The following is a 27,391-nucleotide window of genomic DNA, read 5'->3' on the forward strand; positions in this document are numbered from 1 at the left end:
AACCCAAGGCATAACCCTAGAGCTGGAAAGACCACTCTCAGGGTCAGAAAGGGAAGAAGCAGGAGGTGGAATGCTTAAGAACTCACAGCTTAAAGCCCAAGGAGAGCCTTAGAGACAGAAATTACTGAGGAAGGAAAAAAGAAACTAAAAGACAATCAGTTTTCTTCATAGGCCTACAGGGATGTCATCTTAAGAACCTACCTTCCTTATTCTCCCCAGAGCCTTGTGTGAAGAGTAGTTGATACTGCTTGTTAGGGAAATTTGCTGGGAAGAACTTGTTCATGATGGGGCTGGAAGAGAAAGAGAAGTTAGCAAGTAGAGTCTCCCTTCAAAACAGGCACAACCAGAGTTATGAGATTGAAGGCTCTGAGGTTCATCCCAGTGTGGTGAATTCCTGGCTGAGGACTGGCCCAGAAGAAAGGACAGACTAGGAGTTATAGTTCATAAGATTTAAAGGTAGAAAGGTCATCAGATCAAACTTAGTAAACCTCTCCCATTTTATAGACCAGGAAACTGAGACTTAAGAGATAACTTGAGATGATTATAGTGACATGGACAGTGAGTACAACATGCTGCCTGGATAACATGAGGGAAGTTTCACTGGTCACATATTTGGATCTTATCTCCACTCTCCACACCTAAGGCTTCTGTGCTGGAATTTAGAACCTGCTTCTGAAGGAGCAGAAAGATGCCGAGCCAAGAGTCAGGGGGCTTAGGGTTAAGTTCTAGACCTGCTATTTACTAGTCATATTGATCTTGGGCTAAAATTACTCCCCTCCTCTGGATCTGAGTTTCTTCTCCTATAAAATGAGGATTACCTGTCCTGTTCATTTGCTATGAAATCCACAACAAATCAGTTTGCAAACTGTATAGTGCTTAAAGGTGAGCAGTTACTATCATTACTTAGAAAGCCACTTCCCTGCCCCTTCTCTCAATGTCCCAATCTGCAAAAGGGGCTCTTCATAGGGTGACCCCCATACAATCTTATAATCAATATGAATATCAGCTCCAAGTCAGAAAAGCAACAAGGGCTAAGCAACTGGGATTAAGTGACTTACCCAGGGGTCACATGGCTAGAAAGTGTCTGAGGTCAAATTTGAACCCAGGACTTCCCATTTCTAGGCCTGGCTCTCTATGCATTGAGTCCCCTAGCTTCTCCTTAATGTGCTTCTTAAACCCTGGCCCCCATTACACTGAGTTCAATGGGTCTATTATTCCCTATTTCTGGATACTTTCTCTCTCTTACTTCAGCCCAACACTGCATTAACTTTTTTAGCTGCCATATCACACTGCTACCTCATATCAAATTTGCAGTCCACCATAACCTCAAGATCCTTTTCAGGGTAGCTTCTTTCTTTCCATGGCTCCCACCTGTTATTTGTGAGTCAAGGCTTCTCATTTATCTCTACTAGATTTCACCTTATTTGATTTAGCTCAGTGTTCCAGACTCTCAAGATCACTTGGGATCCCTCTGTCATCTCTTCCGTTCTGTTTGGGGATCTGAGGAACATTAGCCCTGAACATAATTAAGCAAGTGCTAAGGCACTGCCAACCCCACAGCCTGGTAGAACCTAGAAGAGCTTCAGCTTCTATGGCCAGAACTGCCAAGAACCTAGTCACCTGCATGCTTCGATCAGGCAGAGTAGGAGTATTGTTCGGGACCATAGTGAAATCGACACACCCATAGTTCCCATAGAAGAGTGTCTATTAGGTTGGAGATTTTAGAAAAAAACTCAAGTGCAAACCTTAAAGGTCGACAGTCTCAGAATTTTTCATGTAACCTGAGCAAAGGGGCAGGGAAATAAACTAACAACAACTGCAGCTGAGAAATAGCAAAGGGAAAGAACCATGAAATGGTTCTCTTTCTGCTTAAAAGGAAGGTTATCTTCCTTTTAGGTACATGAACATCAATTTGCTAGGTATTAAACAGGAGCTAAAATGGAGCTGAGAAAGTGGATGGGACTATTGGGGACACTTAAAAGAAAGTATTTCTGGCTTCAGTTCCAATTGTGCCTTTGGGTAACAGCAACTAAAACCACGTTTTTGTTATTGCATTAACACATTTCTCCTGTCCTTAGCTGAGATACTGATCAGGGAATGGCTCATCCATTGCTATCAAGTAATGGGAGATATAAGTGCGCATGGCATTGATGAACACAGTGTGTTTATGACCTCACTTCCATACAATGGATTCCACACTTCATAGTACAAATATCCTACATACACAAATAGGGGCTTATTGAGACAGAAGGCCAAACTGGTGGTCAGGATTGCTGATGGGGAAGATGCAACACTTAAATAGGAAAACCTATCAGGCTTCATACTAGTGCTTGTGGAAGCCAAAATGATGGTTCTGAAAGATACTTCTGATTCCCAAATCAATCCTAAGTATTTAAATTGGAGAGGAATGGTCTCACAAAGGTGATGGCAGGATTCTTCTGAAAAGACTCCATTGTTTTCCCTCCCTTGGAAAGATCAGTTTTTTGACTTAGCAGATCAGAAGTCTCTGATGCCTCTAGAACAGTGGCAAGATATAGAATGTGAACTGGCAATTCTGGACTCGACCTTTTCCAGGAATCGACAATAGATTAAAGGATTTGTAGACCTAAATTTCAGCAGACAGGCAAAATGTAACACACAGCCCTAAGTCAAAGAGTAGAAAAAGGTTCCTCAGAGAAATATGCTGATGACAAAGGATAAGGTCCTGGTGTGTGTGTCAGGGTTAGAGAGTCAGCCTCTAGGAGCTTGTTATATAGAATTAAATTTGAGGCCTCTTTTAGGATCATAAATTTTCAACAGTGTTGGGGTGGGGTGGGTGTCCTTGAAACCTTTCCCCCAACACAAGACCAGATCTATTAACACTTCTAATCCCCTATTATCTTTTCTGTGCCTTGAGAAACAATTAAGAAAAAAGGAAAAAAAAAGACATAAACCTTTAATGTAATACCCCAGGACTCAGTGTTTGAATGGTAAGAATTCCCTCTAATTATGGGGTTTGCTTCCAGAACCATGTCCCATTAGTTTGCCTCTGTGATTCTCAGGGGGTGTAGCTGGGCTGTATCATCAGTTTCTACAATGTATTCCAGAAACTGCAGGGAACATATACTTGCAATCATATGTGCCAGCTGGAGTCTACAGAGGATGTCAGTGTGCCATAATCTCCTCTGGTAAAGAATGATCCTGTGGGGGGCAGCTGGATAGCTCAGTGGATTGAGAGCCAGGCCTAGAGACAGGAGGTCCTGGGTTCAAATCTGACCTCAGACATTTCCCAGCTGTGTGACCCTGAGTAAGTCACTTAACCCCCATTGCCTAGCCCTTACCACTCTTCTGCCTTGGAACCAATAAACAGTATTGATTCCAAGACGGAAGGTAAGGGTTTTTATTTAAAAAAAAAAAAAGATACTGTGCCATAAGCAAATAGAAGCTTGAGAACTGCCACTGCTCTCCATGGCAAATCTAGTTGGTCTAGTGGCCTAAGTGTCCAACTGTGCCTAGCTGCTGACAGCACAGTTAAATCAGTTGAGAAGTGGCAACCCAAAAAATCCATTTGTTATAGGCTGAGCCTTTCTTACCATAGGCTGCCTCTGCTCCTACCTGGCATTCCCTTTCTATTTCTGTAATCTTCTACCCCTGGAACTTTACATGCTAGAAACTTCCACATGGTATAAATATCTTATATTGTGCCGTATATGTATTCTATGCTCAATAACTAGCTTCTCTGATTATGACATGAGATAGGAAACTAATGAAACATATGTGAGACAATCTACCCTTACCTACAAAACCTCTGACCTCACATCTGTTTTACCAACTTGCCCTATTATGTGAGATGGGACCCAAGTAATTCTGCAATGAACTAGGAAAGAGGATCTAGAGTAAGCTGGGCTTCATCAAGTGGGATCCTCAATTCCCTCCCTTCTCCTGCTATAAGCTGAAGGTCATCTTACCCAAATCCTGGTGAAATCCCTTAACTGACTGTCTGAGATATTTTGCTCCATGGCTGGGTCTTGTCCCCACTCCCCATTAGTAGCTGTCACCTGGTATTATCTGTTTCTGGTGAAAAAGATCCAGATCTATCTTTTGTCCTGGACCTCTTTTTCCCTGCATAGCTTTTGAGATATCTTGTTAAGCCTTATGTTTCCTCTTCATGAATTAAAATGCACCTGCAATAAAAACCTCTGAGTCCCCCAAAACAGCTCTGGTGGACAGGGATACTCCTTGAAAACATCCTTTGGCTCTACAGTTCCTCCAAGTGGGATCACGGCCTCTGCTTACAACATATCTGAACTACTGTTTGGGAAGGGTTCTATTTGATTTTTGTTAATATTACTAACAAGAGCAACAGCACCTCATATTCTCTCACACTTGAAGTTTCACCATGGATTTTTTTATTTACAACTCTACGAGGCAGAGTTGCAAATACCAAGTACCAGAGATTTCGAGGTAAAATGAGTATCCCAAGGTATGCCAAAGAAAGCATCTCCAGCACTCAGTTCAGGGATCCTTCTAATGCTCAAGTGATTCCGAGGAGAGCTTCAATACACTGTAAGGCTGCTTGGCATATGACAATGGCAGCAGATGGCACAGCAATGGAGGGAACTGATGCTGGGGTTGGAAAGCTCTGGGCTTCAGCCCCACTTCTGGCTAGGTGACCAAAAGCAAGTTGCTTTATCTCTCAGTGTTTCATGGGAGTCTCCAGGACTCCCAGTCAAGAGCTGAATCACTCATCTATATTCCTGGGGATGGAGTTTCTCTACACTGATGGAGTCGTAGGTCAAACTCCTCCCAAACAACAAGTGCATTCATATGTTCTTAGGGCACTTTATGTTTTCTATCCCATCAGATCACTTCGGCCTTACATCATAAATGGGGGGAGAGAGGGTGGGAAAAGCAGAGATTATTACATTTATTTTATAGGTAAGGAAACAGGTTCAGCTAGAGGAACTGATGAGAGGCTTTCCCCCATGTTGCCCTGGCTAGAGCTCCTCAAATTCAATCTTCTCCTTTTATAGACGAGGAACCTGAAGGCCAGAAAGGAGAAGCAACTTGTTCAGTGTCACCCAAGAACCAAGGAGGAGTCCTAGGATTCAAACTTGGGCCCTCTGGATTCCAAATTCCAGTATTCTTTTCACTACAGAAATTCCAGGTATTCTTCCTTTCCCAATCCCATTTTTGGTCAAATGAAGCAGGACACGTGTGCCCAAATATTTTGAAATTAACGTCTGGTGCTTTTCTGGGAAGGTAAGAAATGCTAGAAAGAGGCCCCCAATGGCTGGGAAGGGCCCAGATTACGAATATGATCTGAAGAAACCAAAAATAGGAAATGATCTTCAGGCTGGGACACACACACAGACACACACCCTCCCTCTCTAAACCCCTACCTTGCTCTTTAAATCAGGCTGAAGAGAATAGGGTATAGTGAAAAAAAAGGACTGGATCAGGAATCAGGAGATATGGATTCCTGGTCCTGGTTCTACTTTTAACTCTGTGTAACCTTAAGCAGACCTCAATTTCCTTTTCAGTTTAGTAAAAGACTTAGATTAGATCAGCTATTTTCAAACCTTTTGGTTTCAGGATCCCCTTTGCACTCTTAAAATGTATTCAGAATCCTTGAAAGAGCTTTTGTTTATGTGGGTTAGATCTATCAATATTAAAATTTAAATGTTTTAGTATAATTATGAAAATAGTTTTGACTCCTGGACCTTCTGAAAGGGACTTGGGACCTCTATGGATCCCCTGACCACACCTGGAGAATGGCTGAACTAGATGCTTTCTAAGGCCCCCTTTACCTCTGATACGCTCCTTGCCTTCTGCTGAGACTGATATTTATCTCCAGAACAAAGCCCAGAGTTCTGCACAGAGTAGGAACTCAATAAATATTTGCTCATGATAGACAGTGTGGAGTGCTAGACTTTGGACCAGGAGAGACCTTGGCTTGAATTTCCAGCTCTTCACACTGCCCAGCTGCGTGCCTTGAACAAGACACTATCTTTTTCAGTCTCAGTTTCCTCACTGGTAAAGTGGGATGCTTTCACTCCATCCAATACAGAGCTATTGTGAGGAAAGTGCTTTGTGAATTTTAGACTGTCTATACAATTGTGAAGTCCTCCTGTGGATATGACAACAATGGGAAGAAGGCTGTAAATATCTCTCATTCATCCCTGGGGAAAAAACAAACAAAAAAACCAGCTACCCACATGAAGAAAATTGGTCTCCATTACCTGATGGTGTGAGAGAGAGCCAAGATCCCCAGCACGAAGAAATACATGGAGAGCAAGAGGTTGATGTACTCTTGAGAGAAGATCTGAGGTAGAAACAGAAGCAAACACACACACAAGTGGTTGGAAGTATGTTCCCCTATAGCCACCATTAGAGAGCCAAGGCTTGTTCCCCATTATTACCAACCATTTTAAAATTTCAGGCCTGGCATTACCACTCTGTGGCAGGAAAAGCAGGAAGGGGCCAAGGGGTTTAGGCAATCTAAAAGTGTTCTCTGGCTCCCTGTGGCTTCTATGGATGGCTCTCCAAAACTCTAACCCAGGGTTGCCTGGAGGATACATCTTGGTGTTACTCAAAGATGCATCTCTACTTCTAACTTTATTTAATACCCATTAAAAAGATGCATAAATTGGTTCTTTTTCTTTAAACATCACTGTCACTTCCAATGATTCTTCCCTCATTTCAACTGAACTGTCCCTTGTTAAAAGGAAGTGTAATTAAGCAAAACAAACCAACATCCTGATCACGTCTGCCAATGTTTGCCTTACTTGTAGAGAAGCTGGTCACTGCATTGATTGGAGTTTTTATGTATGTTAGTGGCTTTTCCTTTATATTACTCTGATCGCTGTCAACACATACTTATTAAGTACCTCCTACATGCAAAGTAATGTGCTTGAAGGGTAGGAGGAACACAAAGATAAAAAACTGACCCAGGATCACTCTTGAGGAGATTACAGTTTAGCAGAGTGATAGGGCATGTGCCCAAATATGCAATGACAAAAACAGAATATACCTGGTACTGGCATAGAATGCTCTCCACAATCTAACTACAGTCTCTCTTTTTCTGCCTTCATCTTTTACTTTTCCCCTTCAAATATACCTTTGATCCAGCCAAAATGGATAATTTGTTCTCATCCTGTTATCTTCTGTCTCCATTCTTTCGCTCATTACCGTTCCCCATGGCTAAAAATGTGCTTTGTCTCAATCCCCACTTCTACCTGTCCAGCCTTATCTCCATTTGAGTCTTTCTCTTCCTTCAAGGTCTACCAGCCCAACACAGTTGCTATTTCCTTCATTAGGTCTTTCGTAACAGCACCCCTTAACCCATCCCTCCCTAGTAGATATCTTTCCTCCTCAAACCTCTTCTCAGAATACTTTGCCTGGACCACTTCTCTGCTCTCATTTCACTTTCCCCCATTCATAGTTATTTGTGTTTTTGGCTTTCCCTTATTCTCCTAAGAGACTGTACACTCAATGAGAGGTGAGATCTAAGTGGATGGAACCAATGAGGCCTGCCCCAAGAACTTCAGGAACTGCAATTCAATAAGCATGACATTATAGCTTAGTTTCCCATTCACCATTGACTCATTATTCTCTCCCCTGGGGGAAGTTCACATTGGCAACTCAAAATTGGCAATAGGGAAGGGAAGGAGGCTCCCAGGGCTCCCAATAAATAGTAAACTCCCCAACTTTTCTCTCTTCAAGGTAATACTAGCTTTCCCTATCTCCCAGGGGTGTCTGATAGATTAGATAATAATAACTCCCCATACTATAATGCTGTCTGGTTTAACAAATGCTTTCCTAAACAACCTTGTGGTAGGTAGGGCAAATATTATTCTCTCCATTTTACAAATCAGGGAAATGCAGTCCAGAGAGCAAGAATGAACTGTTCAGGGTTGCACAGGTAGTATCAGAGCAGGGACTGGGACCTAGGTCAGTGTGCTTTCCCCTGCCCTGTGCTTGCTGCCTTCAGTATGAGATAATGGCTGTCTTATGACTAGTTACCCTCTCCCTAGGAACTTAACAGACTCCCAAGGATCTCCTTTTCATTATGCAAAGGAGGCAGCTTAGGACAGTAAGAAGAGTCTTCAAGTTAAGAGTCAGTAGATCTAGGCTCTTCCTAGCCTTGCCTTTGCCACTTCTTAGCTGTCGAGCCCTATATAAATCACTTTACTTCTTCTGCAAAGCTGGTCATGAAAATCTTGGCATTCCTTCTATCTCTTTCAGGGCTGACACAAAGAAAGCATTTTCTATTAATGTCAACTATATTATGGCATCACTTGTAGCCTGTTATCTAGAATTAAAGCCAGGTTTCATTCCCTTACACAAAGTAGGAATTCAGTGTTTATGAAAATGAATTTAATCATCTAATCTTTGTAACTCCTCAGTTCTTTTCTCTGTCCTAGGTACCCCTTGTATAAATACTTTCCCTGTCAGTCTCTTCCTGCTAAAACAAGAGTTAACATTTTGGGGGGCCACAGACCATGATAGCAGTCTGATGAGGCCTATGGATCTCATCTCAGATTGTTTTTAAATGCATAAATACATAGAATTCCACAGGAAACCAATTATATTAAAATATGTTATGTATTAATATATATTTTATATTTTCCATTACATGTATTATATTGAAATAAAGATGTAATTTCCCCCCCATTCAAATTCATGACTGCCTACAATCTATCTAAAGTCTCTTTGATGGAGAGAACCCAAGGTTAAGAACCTCTGCTCCTGACCTTACAGGCAGACTGCTGTCCAGGACTTCTGACCTCATATTTTGAGATCTTGGCTCTCCTTCCTGGTCTCTTTGACTCCAATACCAGTCATTGCTACACTCTGCTCTGTTCTTTTACTCCCGCCATTCCTGCTATACCGTAGCTAGTCTTGCACATTCCCTCCTTCCAGCTCAAATGTTACCTGTTCCAGGAAGCTATCCTTGCTACCCAGGCAAAATGACTGTTCTTTCCTCTAGATTTACAGACTGTTTTGTTCCTCTTATAAACTTCTCTTCATAATCTTAGTTCTATGTTCTACCTCTTGCCACCGTCTCCTCACCCTCCATTTGAAAACAACACGAAAGCTTTATTTTTGATGTCTCACCTGCTTACAGGCCCCAATGCCAAGCATCAGGCCCATGTTCATGAATATTTAATGAATTAAATTTCCCAAGCCACAAATTTATATATCTATATATATTCATTCTAGTCCTTCCTCACTCATACTTATGGAAGTATATCTGGCCCCTTTCATACCTTCCTAATCATGAGAGACTTAGCATGTGGCAAAGTCTACATTTGACCCTCAGGAGGGCCCTTGGCTGGATTTATCTTCTCAAGTCCTTGTGCCATGGAACCGTCAAAAGCCCTTTCTCTTCCATATTTCCCAGGGGGGGTGGGAAGTGGGGGGCAGATCATGAAGGGAACAGTTCCAAGTAAATCTGAACCCAGAGCTTCTGAAAGGGTATTAGGTTGGGGTCAAAGTAGGGAGAAATACACAAGTATCCAGATCAGAAGCAAAAAACTCACTTTAAAGAAGAGGTAGAGGCCCAAGAGTGTGCAGCTAGCAATGATGGGAAACCGAGCAGCGTCTCGACTGGTAATGGTCTCTGGCATATCTGAAGCATTCTGCAATCAGAAGAAGGGCATTGGCTTATCATGAAATCCAAGTGTTCCTCTAAGGTGCTTTTAAAGGGGAGAAGTCCCTTGGGGCAGTGATGGCAAACCTTTTAGAGACTGAGTGCTCAGACTGTAACCCTCACACGGTATGTGAGTCCCCCCACTTTACCCCAGACAGGGGAGGGAAACAGTCCCCTCTGGCACATATGCCATAGACATGTCCTTAGGGCAAACTCTCATACATCCTAAATATGAAGCTAGGGACAACTTCACTTTCAGATGATTTCTTGACCACAGTCCTGAGGTAGATTGTAAGGATAATTATTCCCATTTTACAGAGAAGGAAGCTGAAACTTTTGGAGGCTAAAGGCAGCTTGGTATAGCAGGAAAAAAAGCAGCATTATGAGCCAGAGGGTCTAGATTCAAATTCCAAAAATCTGTTCAATTCAAAGCTGTTACTTTATAAGCTTTGTGGCCTTACACAAGTCACTTAACATTTTTCTTCTCTGTAAAATAGGGGGTGACTTCTTAAAATGATGACCTCTTAAAATCTGGTCCAGTATCCTTCCCACTACAGGATGTTTCTTCTTATCAATACAAAGTATAGGATAGGGAGCTCTGGTTATATAGCAATTTATGTGAAAAAAGACCTGTGAGGGGATTTCCCTTGTGAATTACAAACTCATTATGAACCAGAAGTGTAAAGAGGCCAGCAAAGAGGATACTATCCTCACACTGTATTAGCAGAGGTAAAACTTGGGGAATCAGGTGAACAAGGCGTTAACATCCTCTGCCCTGCTTAGGTCACATCTGCAATACTATGTTGAGCAATGGATACCATGTTTTAAGAGAGATCCACTGGAGGAACTAGAGCTAGTTTTCATGGAGAAGAGATGGGGGAGACATAATCTATGTGTTCAAATATCTGTCACAGGGAGGGCTTGTTTTGTGTGGCTCTGAAGGTCAGTACTGGGTTTATTGGTGGTGGGGTTAGGAGAAATGCATAAAGTTTTCAGTTCACTCTAAGGAATTACTTCCTAACAATCAGAGCTATGCCATAATGAATTGTGCAGGAATGCAGTCCCCATCACTGGATGACCAACCACTGGGGACACTGATGTGGAGATTCATATGCCAGGCAGGGTTGAATGAGATATCCTCCAAGGTTCCTCCCAGCTCTGAGACAGGATTGTAGAAACAAAATATTAGGCTTCAGAAGGTCTTGAGATTTCAAAATGGAAGAAGCCTTAGATCCAACTCTCTCAATTCAATAAATATTTATTAAATACTTACTATCTGATAGGCCCTGGGATACAATGACAAAAATTGAAGTTTCTGGCCTCAGGGAGCTTATATAGCATGGGATATTTGGGGTGGAAAATAATGAGAGGGGGGAAGGGGAATAGGCACACAGGTAAGTAAATATAAAAGACAAACAAAGAAAAAGTACCCTCGGCAAGGGGGCTAGATTATTCAAAGGGACTAAGACAGGAGAGGAAATATCATGCATATGAAACAGCATACTCAGGATCAGTTTGACTAGACTGTTGAACACATGAGGAAGAAGCAGAAGCCTGCTAAGAGAGGTTACACCACATAGCAGTTTAGGGGCTGGGTCAGAATTCAAACCCAGGACTTCTGCCCAAAGTCTAGTGTAATTCCAAATGCCATAACCTTATCCAAGCAAACCATGCGACCAGTGCCTTGGGGTAGGTTCTTATTAGCCCCACTGTCTTATAGCTGAGGTCAGAAATTCACCAAAAGATTTTTTTTTGGGGGGGGTAGGGGTGGGGGATTGTGCTGTTTCTTCCAACAGCACAAATACCTTTGGGAAAAACTACTAATCACTTGATCCAAAACAGGCAATCAGATCCATTCTGGCCAACAGAAGATGCTCCACTCTCAGAACAGGGAGGAGACACACACACACACACACACATCAGGCCAGCTCCAATGGGGTGAAAGAAGAGGCTCTAAACCTGTGTGCTCTAAAGGGGAGGGAAGGCTTCAGAAACACCCTGGATCCAAGGGTACTGTAGGAGGAAGGCACTGGATTCTAAATTTTGAACCTGTGAGAAGCTTTGAGATGATTTTGTTCACAGCCTTGCATCTACCTTCTTCCTTAATTGAGAGATTACAGCAGAGAGAGCAGTGTGACTTGCTAATGTTTATACCATACAATGAGTTTTGGTAAACACAAGAATAGAACTTTTGCCTCTTTGGGGCAGGGCATTTCCCAATCTGCCTTTGACTGCTTTTCTGTATCTAGGAGGATGACGTTGGAGGATAGGGGTGAGTGTTAAAGCAGGGACAATGGTAATGCCCCTAAAATACATCTTTTCCCCCAGGTACTTGAGTCACATAACCTGAAGTTGCTTAAAAAAGTTTGAGGATGGGTAAAAAACAGTAAAAAAACCCCAGAACTCACTGCTCTGGGTATGCCATCCCCTACTGGAAGAGAGACAAACTTGGGCATCACAGGGACTTCCTTTTTCCCCTCTCCCATGCAGCAAAGACTAGGAGGCCAGGAATCTATCCTTGACATTGCCTCATTATGTAACCTGCACCAAGATCTTCATCCTCTCTGCTGCTCTCTCTACCTGCAAAATGGAGTTATTACAAGTGAATTCCTTAAACTTGTTAAAATTTGTATAGCACTTATAGTGTGAACAGTCTAGTACCTGTCTGCAGAAAGGAGTCCAATGGTCAATACCACAGATGTAATTTTAAAAAGGCAGTATAACATAATGGCAAGTGTGTTGTCCTTAGAAAGAGAAGGCCTAGAAAAGGATTCTAGTATAATCTCAATTCAATTTTTGGACCCTCAGTTTCCTCCACTGATATTGAGAAGATTGGAGCCTTGGTGGTCTCTATGGTCATCCTATCTTTGACCTACTATATCTTTTTCTTTTTTCCTTCTATCTTAGTATTCATTTTAGACAGAATGGCAAGGGCTAGGCAATCAAGGTTAAGTGACTTGCCCAGGGTCACACAGCTAGGAAGTGTCTGAGGCTAGATTTGAACCCATGTCTTCCTGAGTCCAGGGCTGGTGCTTTATCCTCTGTGTCATTTAGTTGTCCCACTACACCACAACTTTTTCAATTGATGTAAATTTCTCTTTATGTTGGTGCTGCACACCAACCTGGTCTACGGGCAGAAGTTTGGTACTTTTCTCTATGATTAGGATTATTATAAATTTGTAGTTTTCTTATGTTAGGTTTTGATAATGTCAGAGAAACTATTTTAAAATCTGGTTGGCAATTCAGATGTTGGATCTTATCTGGAAGTTTCCTTAAGCCACAGAAAAGAAATTAGGTTTCTGGACCAATTCAAGTTGGAGATCTTAAATAGGCACATTTATGAATATATGCTGGCTTATGAAACACAAACATAATTAGCAAAACCCTGATATAAACAGCAAGAATTCAGCATCCATTTGCAACCTAAAAGCAGTTATTAGACTCAGACAAAAGCAACAGGAACTAGCAACTCACTGTAAAGCCCTGAGGTTCAGGGCTTTGCTGGAACAGTGGGGTATAGAGAATGGGGCCCTGGATGGAAAGTCAGGAGACCTAGTTCCAGCCCAAGCTCTTCCACTGACTCGCTATATGACTTCGGGAAAAGTAATTTCACATCTGGGCTTCTATTTCCCCATCAGTAAAATGAGAAGTTTGGATTAGCTCTCTGAAGGTCCCATACAATTGGGAATAACCTATTTCTTGATTAAAAGTAACTTGCTACCCCTCAACATTTAAGACACTTACTATCTTTCTTCTGCAGTCTTTTTTTCTAGTGTGCGTCTATCCCTTTACTATATCACTATAACAGGAGTACTTAAGGGCTTACATAGAGATGTCTGAAATCAGAAGGGTGCTTAAAGTTGAGAATATTTTATGCCTGGTGTCAAATGATCAAAGCGCAAGTCCCCTTAATAGCTTTGACTATGATAAATTCAAATCACCTTGATGAGCCTCAGTTTCCTCATAAGTAAAACAAGTGATAATGAGTTGGACACTCTATCTCTGGGCCATTGAGAGGAAAGAGCTTTGTAAATCATAAAATTCTAAAGGAACGTCAGCAGCTATTATTATTGTTGTTATAAAGATATAGGAGAAGTACCGAAAACTAGGTCACCTCCATGCCTCTTTTTATTTTTCCTCTCAAGCTAGAGTGGTCCTAGTATAACCACTATTGTTCTTCCTTCATTTACTCAGCTACAAGCTCTGTACTTCTTGGGAGGGAATAAAGACTGAGAATTCTCCCATGGCACCATCTGGCAGTACAATGGAATGGGATCTTAGGAGGTGGGAATAAGAGAGGGAAATGTCAACTATTTCTTTAACAGGCTACTATCCTGAAAGCTCAGGCATCTCTCTCTTCAGAATGTGGAAGAATGGCAACCAGATTAGAAACAGCTAAGTTGTCTGTCTTTTCTGAGAATGGCAGGGGAAGAGTTCACCTCAAGTTTTTCGGTCCTAAACTGATCAGAGAGAAGGGAGTGAGGGTAGCTTTTGGCCTATGTCAAAGTAAATTTGTGTTTTAGGTATGGGAATTTAAAAGATGAAGGTCAAGGGTATAGAGTGGAAAGGTTTGAGAAAAAAGATAGATGGTGATGCAAAGAGGTCACAGAAGATAGGGTCAACTTGACAGGAACCAGGATAAATTTAATGGGGGTGGGGAATAGATGGGTGGGACAGAAACAAACTTTGGTATATCATAGACATGGATCAGAGAGACTTGAATGATAGAGGAGAAAAGGTTGAGAGGTATTGTAGCTAGAGAATGCCTGGAGATGGGGGAGGGAGAAAGAACAGAGTTGCAGCCTTTAAAAAGGATAGAAAAGGTGACTGAGGGATGGACAGGATGCTGGGAGCAGATTGGTCTCTAAGTCAGAAAAAGGCCAGGCTAGTTAGGGCTAGTGGGGGAATGATGAAATTCAAGGCAGAGACTGAATTATAGCCTCTGGATACCAGATGGATTAGGTTGGTAGGCAAGGACTGCCCTGAATCCTTAGCCATGTAAACATGAGGTGTAGGTTTGAGGAGGAGGTGAAAGAAGATTTATCATATGATATTGGGATTTCTTACAACCAGAGGAAAGGAAATTCAGGATTGGGGTTGGACCTGAGCAGGTACTGGGGCCTGATTCTGTCTCTCAAGGGACCTATGTTGGTCCTATTCATGCAGGGTCTATCTGGGGGAAGGAGGAAATTTGGGTCAAAGGCCAATGGGAGGGAAGCCAAGGTCAGTGTGAGTACCTGTGGAAGATGAGTATGGGCCTGGATCTATCTTAGATAATTCAGGGTCCAGAAGGAAATGTTCAGGGGTCTCAAGGCCACATTGGAGCTTTTAGGGTGACTGGGGGAAGTGTGTGCCAAGACTGGGGCAGGTTGCATTTGTCAAGGGCAGGTTGGGGAACCATCTGGATGTATGTTAGTGTTTGTATTTTTGTATATGGAGTTAGGCACTTATCTGTATGTTATATGTGTGTATGCAGCGCTGTAGGGGTTTGTGTCTGATGGGGTGTGGCTCCAGTATTGGGGTCTGTCATGGTCTAAACATGTGTCTGGGTGGGTGGTGGAATTCTGGGCGGTGGCTCAAGGAGGATTTTGGACCTTCGGTTGGGGTTGGGCCTGGGTCTCAGGGGTGCGGTGGTGGTCCTGGTTCCACGGGGCAACAGGCAAGGAGGTGGGAGGGGAAGGGATGGGGTGGGTGGGTGGGTCTAGCCCCCCCAAAGAGAAAGAGGGAGGGGTCGTGCAGGGAAGCGGAGCTTCGCAGTCCTGCGACTAGGCTGCGGAGGTTGGTGGGCGGGGGTACCGACTCAGGCTTCACAGGGTTCAGACGTACCTTGCTGCGGGCGCAGCGCACCGAGCGCAAGGCCCCGAAGAAGATGGGGAGCAGCGCCATGAGCAGGAGGCTGCCGTAGGCCAGGGCGATGCCCTCGGGGGTGGAGGGCGGCCGCGCCGTGCCGTTGGTCGGACTGGGGGCTACGGAGGGCTCGGCGGGGCCGCTGCCATTGTGGGGCTCACTGAGGGCCGCGTCCATGGCTGAGGCTGCGGCTGCTGCGGCTGCTGCGGCTCCAGCTCCGCCGCCGGCACTGCAGGGGAGGGGAAGAGAGGAGGGGAAGGCCACGTTCTCCTAAAGAAACAGGATGTGACGTGCTGGGTCCCACTACATGCCGCGCATGCGTCGACCCGCCCCCTAGCAACAAGCTTGATGCCGGGAGGTGGGAAAAGGGTGGGAAGAGAGCGTTGCTAAGCAACCGGATCTGGTCCAAGAATCGGACGCAGAAGCCTAGGGGTGGGGATGGAGCATCCGGAATGAGGGAGAAAGAAAGGGAGACCATGCTGCCTCCACGCCACCCTCCACCGGGAACTCAATCTCAGTTCCTGATACTTCCAAAGGTCTAGTGTTTGTGACTTTTAAACCACTCCGAGCATCCCCTCCAAATTGTAACATGGCGTATGTAGTAAAAAGAGCACTGGATCTACAGTCAGGGGTCCTACTTTGATTTCGGTTCTCTCCCTCTTACTACCAATGTGGCATAATGGTTTTGGGGTCAGGAACATTGGATTCAAATCTTGCCCCTGATATTAGTTGTGTGGCCTTGGATAAGTTGCCCAACCTCTTTGAGGCTTAGTTTCTTTATCTGTAAAATGGGGAAGAGATTAACACCTGTAGTACTTAGTATACTCAAAGTATTATTGTGAGAAAATTCTGAAGTTCTTATCTGAAGATGTGATCTGAAGTTCTGAAATTCTGAAGATCTGAAGTTCATTTTTGCAAACTTTAACATACTATGTACATGTTAGTTATTATTATTACCCATGTGAATGACCTTGGGCAACCATCTTCCTTTATAAAATGAGGAGGTTACAGCATTATTAGAACCCTTTCATCTTTAAATTGCTTAATCCTTTATCTTCACATTCTATCAACTATCTGATTATCTGTTAAAACCAACATTTCATGTATCTGCCATCTCATCCCAAGCCTTTTATATTTCAGCTTCTATTATAGATGCTAATTATTTTTTCCTTACTATTACTGGCTCCCTACAAATCCTTTCCACTCTTTTTTGCATGTTGCCTTTTAACTGGTCCCATTTCTCTTCATCAGATCTCGAAACAAGGTAAATTCTTATTTTAAGATAGGGCATGAAAGAGCCTTATCTGTCTCACAGAAACAACAGGAATGGACTGGTCAGCTGCATTGTGAACATCTGATCACATTATCAATAATTAAAATAATTTATACTATTGTACCCTCTGTGGGAAAGTTAAAAATATATAAAATATCACCCTCATACTTCCTGAGGTGATTAGAAGAAGGTGGTATTTTTGCTGGGCCTTGAAAGATGAAGAGGCCTTAGCAGGGAAAGACATTCCAGATAAAGTAGATGGTGTGAGCAAAGTCACTGGGACAGAAAAATTCAGGAAGTAGTTGGGCACCCCAAAAAGGATCATTTATGCATTAAAAATATTGAGTGCCTGCCTGCTGTGGATAAGTCAACAAGGCAAATCAATAAACTCTCTGTGTATCTATATGTATATATGTGAGTATTTGTTTCAGTTAGTAAAAACTTGCCTTTTCATCCTCCCACACCAATTGTTTGTCCTCCAACTGAGAACAAAAGGGGAAAAAACACACCCCAAATATATATGCCTTAGTCAAAACAAATTCCATGTAGACACTGTCCAAAAATACTTGCCTTATTCTGCAGTGAATCTTTCACCTCTCTCAGGAGGTAGATGACATATGTATTTTATCATCAGTCTTCTGGAACTATGGTTGGTCATTATTACATTGATAAGAGTTTCTACTGGATTTGACTTTTATATATCCGAACAGACATGTATCACAATTGAGGCAGTCTATTAAGATCACTAGACTTGGAGTCAGTAGACCTGTGTTCAAATTTCAGTTCTTCTACTTTCCAGCTTCAAGATGTTATAGTAAATCATTGCTTTATTCCAAGCCTTAGTTTCTTCCCCTATAAAACAGATATAATAATGCCTGCACTATATCCGTCTTTGAGATGTTGCAAATAAAGGGCTTTGTAAAACTAACAATGCTATAAAATGTAAATTATTGTTTTTAGTGTTATTATTCTCATTTTAGACTGTCCAAATCACCTCTTGTTTCCAAGGAGAAACATCAAGAAGTCTGGGTCAAGAATTTCAGCAAAGACAACCTTAAACTAAGACTTTCTTTTTTTTTCTTTAAACTAAAACTTTCAACTTTCATTCATTGAAGTTTAAATAGTGCTTCATATCACCTATTTCTACAGTAACCTTTTAAACTAGGTAAGACAACTATTATTATGTCCATTTTACAGAAAAGGAAACCAAGTTCATCTTTGATGGAAACCATAGATGACTTTTGTTCCTTCTGAGTCCTATAATTTTTTTGAAACCTTTCTATTTTGTCTTAGAATCAATACTAGGTATTGGTTCCAAGGCAGAAGAGCAGTAAGAACCAGCAATTGAGATTATGTGATTTGCCCAGGGTCAAACAGCTAGAAAGTGTCTGAGACCAGATTTCAACCCAGGACCTCCTGTCTCCAGGCCTGGAGCTCCATCCACTGAGCCACCTAGCTTCCCTTTGGGGCTTATAATTAGACATAGTTGGACTCAGAATATATCCTGCCTCCTTTTAGTATATAGCAGGTATATAGGTGGCATAATAGATGAAGACTTGAATTCAAATCAGGAATCTCTAACTGTGATGAGGGTGTTTTCCAAATTTTAAAGGACTATGTAAATGCTATTAAGAGGGAGATTGTACAAAGGAAGAGGAGAGGTTGCTTAGATTTTTTTTATTTGAGTCATCAGGTTAGGTGACTAGAGCGTCAAGAATGTCATAGATTTCTTCATCCTGTAAGATTTAAATTAATGTTCAATACTCCAAGTATTATATTTTATAAAGTTTATTAATAATTGCTTGAAGTAGAAGGCATAAAAAGGAAAAAGAAGTATACAAATGTAATTATCTAACAAAAATAAGACCATGTAAGTAAATTCTCCTGCCTGTTCAAAAAGCTCACTGGCAGCAGCCATGATTACAGGAAGAGAGCAAGAGGCAGGGCTACCCAAAACTTATATCCTAACTAAGTCAGCATGTAATGTGAGGAGGAAAGTGGGATGCTGGGAATTGAAGTCCAGGGGAGCAGGTTCTAATTATACAATCCTCACCACTTCCTAGTTTTTTAGGAGCATTGGATTTTGAGACATCAGTGATAATGTAATCTGATTCTCTCATTTACAGGGAGGAAGACCTTTTCTTCCACTGCCTTTATTTTATAGTTGGGGAAACAGGTTCAGAGAAGGGGAATTAATTTACCTAAAGTAACACTGGTACCTTAAGTCCAGCTCTTGATTTATTCTGTACTGGATCTTGTGTGGTAGTGTAAGATGCAAAACTAGATACAGCAAAGGCTTTGCCCTCAGCGGGGAGAGAGGGAGAAGGGAGACAATTTGGATCATATAACTTCACAAAACTCATGTGGAAATTTGCTATTAAAAAAATAAAAATAAAATTTTAACTGGGAAAATTATGTTTATTATTCCTTTCAGCATAATATTTTCCCATCACCATCAGATACCACAATTTGTTCAATCATTCCCCAATTGAAGGTCATCCCCTCACTTTCCAATTTTTTGCTACCACAAAGAATGCGGTTATAAATATTTTTGAACAAGTCTTTTTCCTTATTATCTCTTTGGGATACAAACCCAGCAGTGCTATGGCTGGATCAAAGGGTAGAGAGTCTTTTAGCGCCCTTTGGGCATAGTTCCAAATTGCCCTCCACAATGGTTGGATCAATTCACAACTCCACCAGCCATGCATTAATGTCCCAATTTTGCCACATCTCTAAGGGTTCTTCTTGTTCTACCATCGTATGTTCTAAATGCCCTGCCAGCTATTACATTCTCTATTCAAGAAACGACTTGATCTTTTCCATGGAAACAGGTTGCTTCTCACCAGCAGAGTGCATCATAAGAACACAACAGACAGTTATTAGAGTCGATGGGATTGGAAACTGAGAATGCCAGGATGATGTCTGCTTTCAATTGGAGAATACTTCTTTCTGTGTTCTTGTCTACCCATCTCTCCATCTTCCTTTTCTGCCTTTCGATCAACCTCTCTGGCTTATAAAATCACCATTTAGTTAAAGCCTCTATCACTTTGATACTGTGTTGGAGTAAAATGTGGAACAGAATCCAAGAATCAGAGATCAGAGGAGTTGGGAGGCACCTCAGGGTCACTCCCTAGATGGTCCAACTCATCCAGGAAAAAAATCTTCACTGTATAACTTACCTGATGAGTAGTTACCCAGCTTCTGCTAGACAGCCTCTTAGGAGGGGGCACCAACCACCTCGACAGGCAGCAGTTATGAAGTTTTGTTCTGCCTGATATCAAGACTAGATTTGCTTCTTTTCACCTTCTACCAATTGGTTCTGATTCTGGTCTTTGAGATCATATGGTACAAGTCCAAAATTTGTCTTCCACTTGATACTTGCTGATAGCTATCATGTCCCTTCTTTTTCCTCCCCTCCCTTCCTTTTCCCTCCACCCCAAGCCTTCTTCTTATTCTTCTTGTTTTTGTTCTTCTTCTTCCACTTTCTTTTTCTCTTTTCTTCTTTTTCCTCCTCCTCCTCTAATCCTGTTCCTTTAGCCAATCCTCATATGATATGGATTGTCATGAAGTTCAAATTGACAGAATGTATAAAAACTTAGTAAAATAAAATAAAATGTGGGCAGGAAATAAACTGTGCTCCTATAGACCCTTTCCAGCTTTTGATCAATGTGCTTCTTAAACCCTGGCATTGAGAAATGAATGTAAAACTCCAAGAGAGGTCTGATGAGGGTAGAGTATGTTGGGAATATCACATCTTCCTTCTTGAAAGCTATGCCTCTTGTAGGGGAGGCCAAGATCTCATTTTCTTTTTTGCTTCCCTATGAATGATGCTGATGTATTAAACTTTTAGTCTACTAAGATCCTTTTCAGAACAAATGCCATCTGCCCAAGGTCCCCCATGCATATATTGTTTCTTTGGTGTTCATATCTTGTCCTTGTTTCTTACTTTTATCAGAAAAAGTTAAATGTTTTTGAAGATGATTGTTCTGGTACTTAGATTCAAGATTTTATATCCATCCCAAATAATCTGATCTTATTAGAGTAGTGCTCTAGCCTGGCAAGATCATTTAGGATTCCAACTTTGTTAGCTATCCTTTCCACTTTTGTGCCATCTACAAACAATGTACATACCTTTCATCCTTTCATCAAAGTCACTGACAAAAAATGTTAAACAGTATAGGATCAAGGTAGATCCCTAAGGTGCTACACTGGATACCTCTTACAAGATTTATATTGAACCATTAATAAGTACTATTTGAGCCCAACTATCCAACTGTTTTTAAGCCCACCTGACTGTACTATCCAGTGATGTCAAATTCAAATAGAAAGGGGGCTATTAATCCCTACATCAGGGATCCCTGATTGACTTAATTTTAAAATATCATATGTATGCATGTATGTTTTTATTGTATTTTTGTGTTTTATTAAATATTTCTGAACATTTTAACATTTTAAATTAATTTGTTTGTTGCATTTAAATACCCAGTTAACTCCCTACTTTCACACCATTAAAGAAGGTATCATTTGACAAAAAGATATATATATATATATACATATATAAACTATTGTTCATATAGGTCATTTATCCATTTTTCTCTTATCTTTGTAAATGGTATAAGATAATGGCCTATATATAGTTTTCCACACTGCTTTCTGGTTTTCCTAACAATTTTTACCAAATAGTGAATTCTTATTCCAGAAATTTGTCTTTTACTTTTTTTTAACTCTTACCCTTTCATCTTAGAATCAATGCTATGTATTGGTTCCAAGGCAGAAGAGTGGTAAGGGCTAGGCAATGGGGGTCAAGTGACTTGCCCAGGATCACACAGATACGAAGTGTCTGAGGCCAGATTTGAATGTAGGATCTCCTATCTCTAGGTCTAGCTCTCAATCCACTGAGTCACTCAGCTGCCCCCTTTTACTTTACTTTTGTTAAACACAAAGTTTCTATAATCTTTTATAGCTATTTGTTGTCTGTTCTGCTCCTCTGATCTACCATTCTATTTTAGTCAGTACCATATAGTTTTGATAATTACTGCTTTGTAATATAGCTCAAAATCTAGTACTACTAGATTGGCTAACATGACAGCAAAGGAAAGTAATGAATGTTGGAGGGGATGTAGCAAAGTAGGGAAATTAATTCATTGCTGGTGGAGTTGTGAATTGATCTAACCATTCTGGAGGGCAATTTGGAACTATGCCCAAAGGGCACTAAAAGACTGTCTGCCCTTTGATCCAGCCATAGCACTGCTGGGTTTGTATCCCAAAGAGATAATAAAGAAAAAGACATGTACAAAAATATTTATAACCATGCTGTTTGTGGTGGCAAAAAATTGGAAAATGAGGGGATGCCCTTCAATTGGGGAATGGCTGAACAAGTTGTGGTATATGTTGGTGATGGAATACTATTGTGCTAAAAGGAATAATAAAGTGGAGGAATTCCATGAAGACTGGAACAACCTCCAGGAAGTGATGCAGAGTGAGAGGAGCAGAACCAAGAGAACATTGTACACAGAGACTGATACACTGTGGTACAATCGAATGTAATGGACTTCTCTACTTGTAGCAATGCAATGATCCAGGATAATTCTGAGGGATTTATGAGAGAGAATGCTCTCTACATCCAGAGGAAGAACTGTGGGAAAAGAAACACAGAAGAAAAACAACTGCTTGATCACATAGGTTGGTGGGGCTATGACTGGGAAAGTAGACTCTAAATGGTCACCCTGGTGCAAATATTAATAATATGGAACTGGATCTTGATCAATGACACATGTTAAACTCAGTGGAATTGCGTGTCAGATACAGGAAAGGGGTTGAGAGAGGAAAAGAGCATGAGTCTTGTAACCATAGAAATATATTCTAAATAATCTAATAAAATAAAATAAAAACAAAAAATAAACTTTAAAGCCCTAAAAAAAAAATCTGCTACTGCTAGACCAATTACATTTTAATCTGGTTGAGTTACACTTGAGGGTGTAAGTTGGGATATATGGACCATGTTTGAAACCTGTGGTCCAATGTATATCTCTCTATCTTCTCCACAAGAATATGAGATATTTAATAAAATGCTTTAATAAGATCTAGGTAGACCATATTCTAGGATTTTCCTCATTTACTAGTTTGATAATCCTATTAAAAAAGAAAGGTTAGATTAACCTGTCATGACTTATTCTTAAAGGAGATATGCTGCAGAAGCACCATTGGAGGTGGATGGGCCCTTGGGCCCTCCTGGGGACCAGTCTGTCCACATATCTGCCTTTGTCTTTGTCCTCAGGTCTTAGAGGCATTGGCATCTGGGCTGAGGTAGATGACTCCAGGGTCAGCCTGTAGGCCCTTCCTAACTTCATCAGGGTCTGTGGGTCTCAAACTCTGAAGCAGGTATGGCACTGTCTTTGGAGGTGGCCTCAATGGTATCTCTGCCACAGAATTGGAATAAAAGCTACCCTGGATCCTGTATCCCTGGGGACCTGCCAGACTCAAGGTTCCATCATGGCATCTTCCTCAGATATCTTTAGTCCTTCTAATTTCATGACTCAAGACTGCTGAGATTCAGAGGAATCCATAGAGATGTGGACATCAATCTCTTCATTCCTGAGTCTTCTTCCTCAGTATTCTCCCTACCAGGCCAGATAGACAATTTAGCTCTGGTGCCATATTATTGTTGAGTCTCTGCTTAGATATCTCATATAGATAGTCTCACATGATAGCATGATATAGTTTATCTCTTTGCCGTTAATATCTTCTTCCTCATGGGGATGGAAGCAAACTGGATTCTTGAAGGTTATGTGGAGGGACCATAAGTCCTCACATGTCCAACCAAGCTCAAAATACTTTGGTTTCCATTTCTCTAATGCAAAATTTTCTATCATTCAGTATTGTGTCTTCTAGTGTGGGCAGTTAGGTAGCTTGGTGTATAGAGTTGGAGTCAGGAAAAGTAATCTTCCTGATTTCATATCTGACCTTAAGCACTGACTAGCTGTGTGAGCCTGGGCAAGTCATTCAACTCTCTTTACCTCAGTTCCTTATCTATAAAATGAGCTGGAGAAGGAAATGGAAAACCACTCTAGTAACTTTGCCAGTTGTTGTTCTATTGTACTTCAGTCACTTCTAACTCTTTAAAGACCCTTTTTAAAGTTTTCTTGGCACTCCAGCCACTGTGACACCTACCTGCCCAAAGTGATTTGGGGATGTATTTATTGTTTAGACATGACTCGTCTTTTTTAACTCTATTTTGAGATTTTCTTGACAAAGAGACTGGAATAGTTTGCATTTTTGTTTTCTGGCTTATTTTATAGATGAAGAAACTAAGGTAAATAGGATTAAGTAATTTGCCCAGGGTCACATAGCTAGTAAGTGTAGGAGGCCAGCTTTTATCTCATGGAGATGAATCTTCCTGATTTCAAGCCCAATTCTCTATCTCCTGAGCTGCCCCTTTGCTAAAATAACTCCAAGCAGGGTCACAAAGAGTCTGCCTTGGCTGAATGATCACCACCACCACAACTTATCCTGAGATTGTGAACTCTGTAAGGGCCAAGTCTGTGCCATTTCCTACTTAATGCCTTTCTGGATCTTACTCTACCCCCATCTAATTGTTATTGCTCTTATTTCTTCTCAAATTACCTTATGTTTGCTTTTCTCTGAGCATTATATCCACCCATCCTAAGAACAGAGGTTCCTTGAGGGCAGGGACTACTTTTTTCCTGTGTAGTTTTAGAGCTGAACAAATCAAATGCTTTCTTATAATCAGCAAAAAATCAGCAAAAAAAAAAAAAGTACTATACTATCAGAGTACTCCACTATACTCTCCCAATGCCAGAGAGCAAGAAGATGAGATCTGGAACTCAAGGGAGAGGAAGGGAGGTCCCTTGTGGCAAATTTACAGGAAGATGTGGACAATATTCTCTCAGGACAGGAAGTTAGAAGATTCCTCCAAAGCAGGTTGGGGAGCCCCCTCATTTCAGAGAAGAGAAAACAGAAGAGCAAAGGATGAATGTATGACTGAAACAAGCATTTATATAAGTGCTTACTATGTGCTGAGAGGACAAGTGATTTGCCAAAGGGCAAAAGTCCTCCAAAATGGGGAGATGGGTTTTGAGATCATAGATCCATTTGCCTATTTCAATATTCTGGCATAATTCTTTGCTTACTAAATATTGATTAATGTAACTAGGATACTAGGCAATGAGACCCCAGCCCTTCAAGTATGCAAAAATGCACTACTATGTGCTAATAACTCCTTGTTAGAATTGAGGAGCAAGCTCATTCTCTCCATCCTGATGTGGGTCCTGAGGAGACCAGCTTCTCTTTCCTTCCTTAGGCTGGAGCTCATATCTGGCCTTTACCCTTTTGCTCCCATTGAAGGCAGAGCTGTACTCCCATATTTGCCTGGAGAAGTTTGTTCCTCTCTCTCCTCTTCACAATCTCATTATTTTGTCACAAGACTGTCATTGAAATCTTACTGTAGTCACCTCAAGGAGTACAAGTTCACTCAATGTGCTCTAAATTTACCATAGGGCTAAATTTCCAGTTCCATCCTGGTTGGAGTCAGCTGGCCCTGACCTGCATTTCCCTTCAGAGAGAATATGTATTCAGTTTTGTTTTGTTTTTTCTTTTTCAACATATCTTGGGGTTTGTTTCAATTTCTCTCTGTTTTAGTCCTTTTTATTTCTTTTTAGATGGGTTTAGGGAGGGTTGTTTTACTGACCTAACAACCCCCACTTTCCTCAGAGGGAGAGTGTATATTTCAGTTTTATTTATCATTAGGAGATGGATTCACGTCATGGAATTAGAGTATCAGTTTTGGGAGAGGCTTTAGAGCATTAAACAGGGAATGTCAGAGCTAAGGGGAACTTTAGAACATAAAATACTCTTACCTTCTGTATTAGAATCAATACTATGTATTGGTTCCAAGACAGAAAAGCAGTAAGGATTGGGCAACTTGAACTTGGAAAGGAAGCCCCTTCCCAATTTCACAGCATTCTCTGAAATAGTTATCATCCAAATTCTGGCTGAATACCTTGATTGATGGGAAATCTACTACTTTCAGGGGCCAGTTCTACTTTTTAGGGAAATATTTCTGATATTAAACTGAAATCTACCTCTTTGTAACCTCTTCCCATTGCCCTGAGAAGAGGTGTTCTTAATACCATATGGGGGGCAGCTTGGTAGCTTAGTGGATTGAGAGCTAGGTCTAGAGATGGGAGGACCTAGGTTTAAATTTGGCCTTAGACACTTCCTAGCTGTGTGACCCTGGGCAAATCACTTTAACTCCCATTGCCTAGTCCTGTGATGGCGAACCTATGACATGTGTGTCAGCACTGACATGCATAGTCATTTTTGATGACATGTGGCCACATGCAGACTCAGCAAGCCTCAGGACCTGGGAGCCACTCAGGGACTGAGAGCCTGTAGCCCTGGTCATGGTGGGGGGAAGGACTGCTCCACATGCTGGTCCTGGGGACAGGGGAGTGGCAGGCAGGTGACTAGGGCTCCCGTGGGGGCGGGGAGAAGGAGCATGCAGGCAGGCAGGCTGGCTGGTGGCAGCTGCTGCTCTAGTTTTGCCCCTGGGCCAGCTGGCTGGGGAGGGGCAGGGCATGTCTGCAGAAGACTGGGCAGGGCTATGGCAGAAGTGTCATGGAGGAGTGCCTGGAATCCATTACCAGACACTTTTAGCACCCTGAAAAATATAACAATGGCTTTACTCACAATTTTTTCCTCTATGTACTCTTGTGAGACCTTATTCTCAGTATTAAATAATATCAAAACCAACAAAGAAACAGATTGACAGATGAAGTTAATAGCGTTTGCTTGGGCTTGAAGTGTACAAAATACCAACCTTCAACTGAAGATTTAGCCAATGAAATTCAGCAACAAAAAAGTCACTAATAGGCAGGTTAGTTAAAGAATTCCCCCTCCCCCTCACTTTTCTTAGTTCACATCACCCCACCAAGTTAAATAATATCAAGACCAACAAAAGAAACCGACTGACACATGAACAAAGAAGTTACTAAGCAGGTAAGTTAATTAGTTTTTGGTTTATTAAGTACAGTTATATATTACAATTATACATTTTTGTTATTTAAACTATAAATATCACAAAATTATTATTTTTTTCTCAAAGTGACACACCACCCAAATTATGATTTTTTTGGGCAAATTTTGACACACCAAGCTCAAAAGGTTGCTGATCAGTGGCCTAGTCCTTACCACTCATCTGCCTTTGAACCAACATATAGTATTGATTCAAAAGCAGAAAGTAAGAGTTAAAAAACAAAAACAAAACACCATGTCATTTGATTTCTAATATTGCTATGTAACATTGTCTTTCCCTTTCCCCTCCCTGAGTCAGCAAGCAATCTGATGTATATTTTACATGTGTAATAGGGTAAACCATCTTTCCATAGTAATCCTTTCGTGAAAGAGAACTCAAACAAATGACAGAATAGAGAATAAATAAAGTGAAATATAGTATATCTTGGTCTGTATTCAGACTCCATCAGTTCTTTCTCTGGAGGCAGATCGTATTTTCCATTATAAGTCCTTGAGGATTCTCTTGGATCACAGTATTGCCAGGAATTGCTAAGTCATTTATAAATGTTCATTATATAATATTTCTAGTTCTGTGTACAGTGTTC

General features: G+C 41.3%; 1 protein-coding gene across 3 annotated transcripts in view; it reads right to left on the reverse strand.

Moving 5' to 3' along the window:
• The window catches only part of HM13 (histocompatibility minor 13), a 32,679-nt gene extending 16,862 nt beyond the window's left edge, over window positions 1-15,817 (reverse strand). For 2 of the 3 annotated variants that reach the window (XM_001363074.4, XM_007474474.3), the window contains exons 1-4: window positions 15,461-15,799; window positions 9,525-9,623; window positions 6,222-6,304; window positions 202-290 (exon numbers count right to left, since the gene is read on the reverse strand). In XM_001363074.4, coding sequence (XP_001363111.1) covers window positions 202-290; window positions 6,222-6,304; window positions 9,525-9,623; window positions 15,461-15,658 — 469 coding nt within the window. In that variant the 5' untranslated portion in view covers window positions 15,659-15,799. Of the gene's footprint in view, window positions 1-201; window positions 291-6,221; window positions 6,305-9,524; window positions 9,624-15,460 lie in introns of all 3 variants that reach the window. The other variant, XM_001363152.4, reaches the window with a different exon arrangement.
• Window positions 15,818-27,391: the final 11,574 nt, after the last annotated feature.

Source organism: Monodelphis domestica, chromosome 1 (assembly GCF_027887165.1).
Source record: "Monodelphis domestica isolate mMonDom1 chromosome 1, mMonDom1.pri, whole genome shotgun sequence".
Classification (NCBI taxonomy): domain Eukaryota; kingdom Metazoa; phylum Chordata; class Mammalia; order Didelphimorphia; family Didelphidae; genus Monodelphis; species Monodelphis domestica.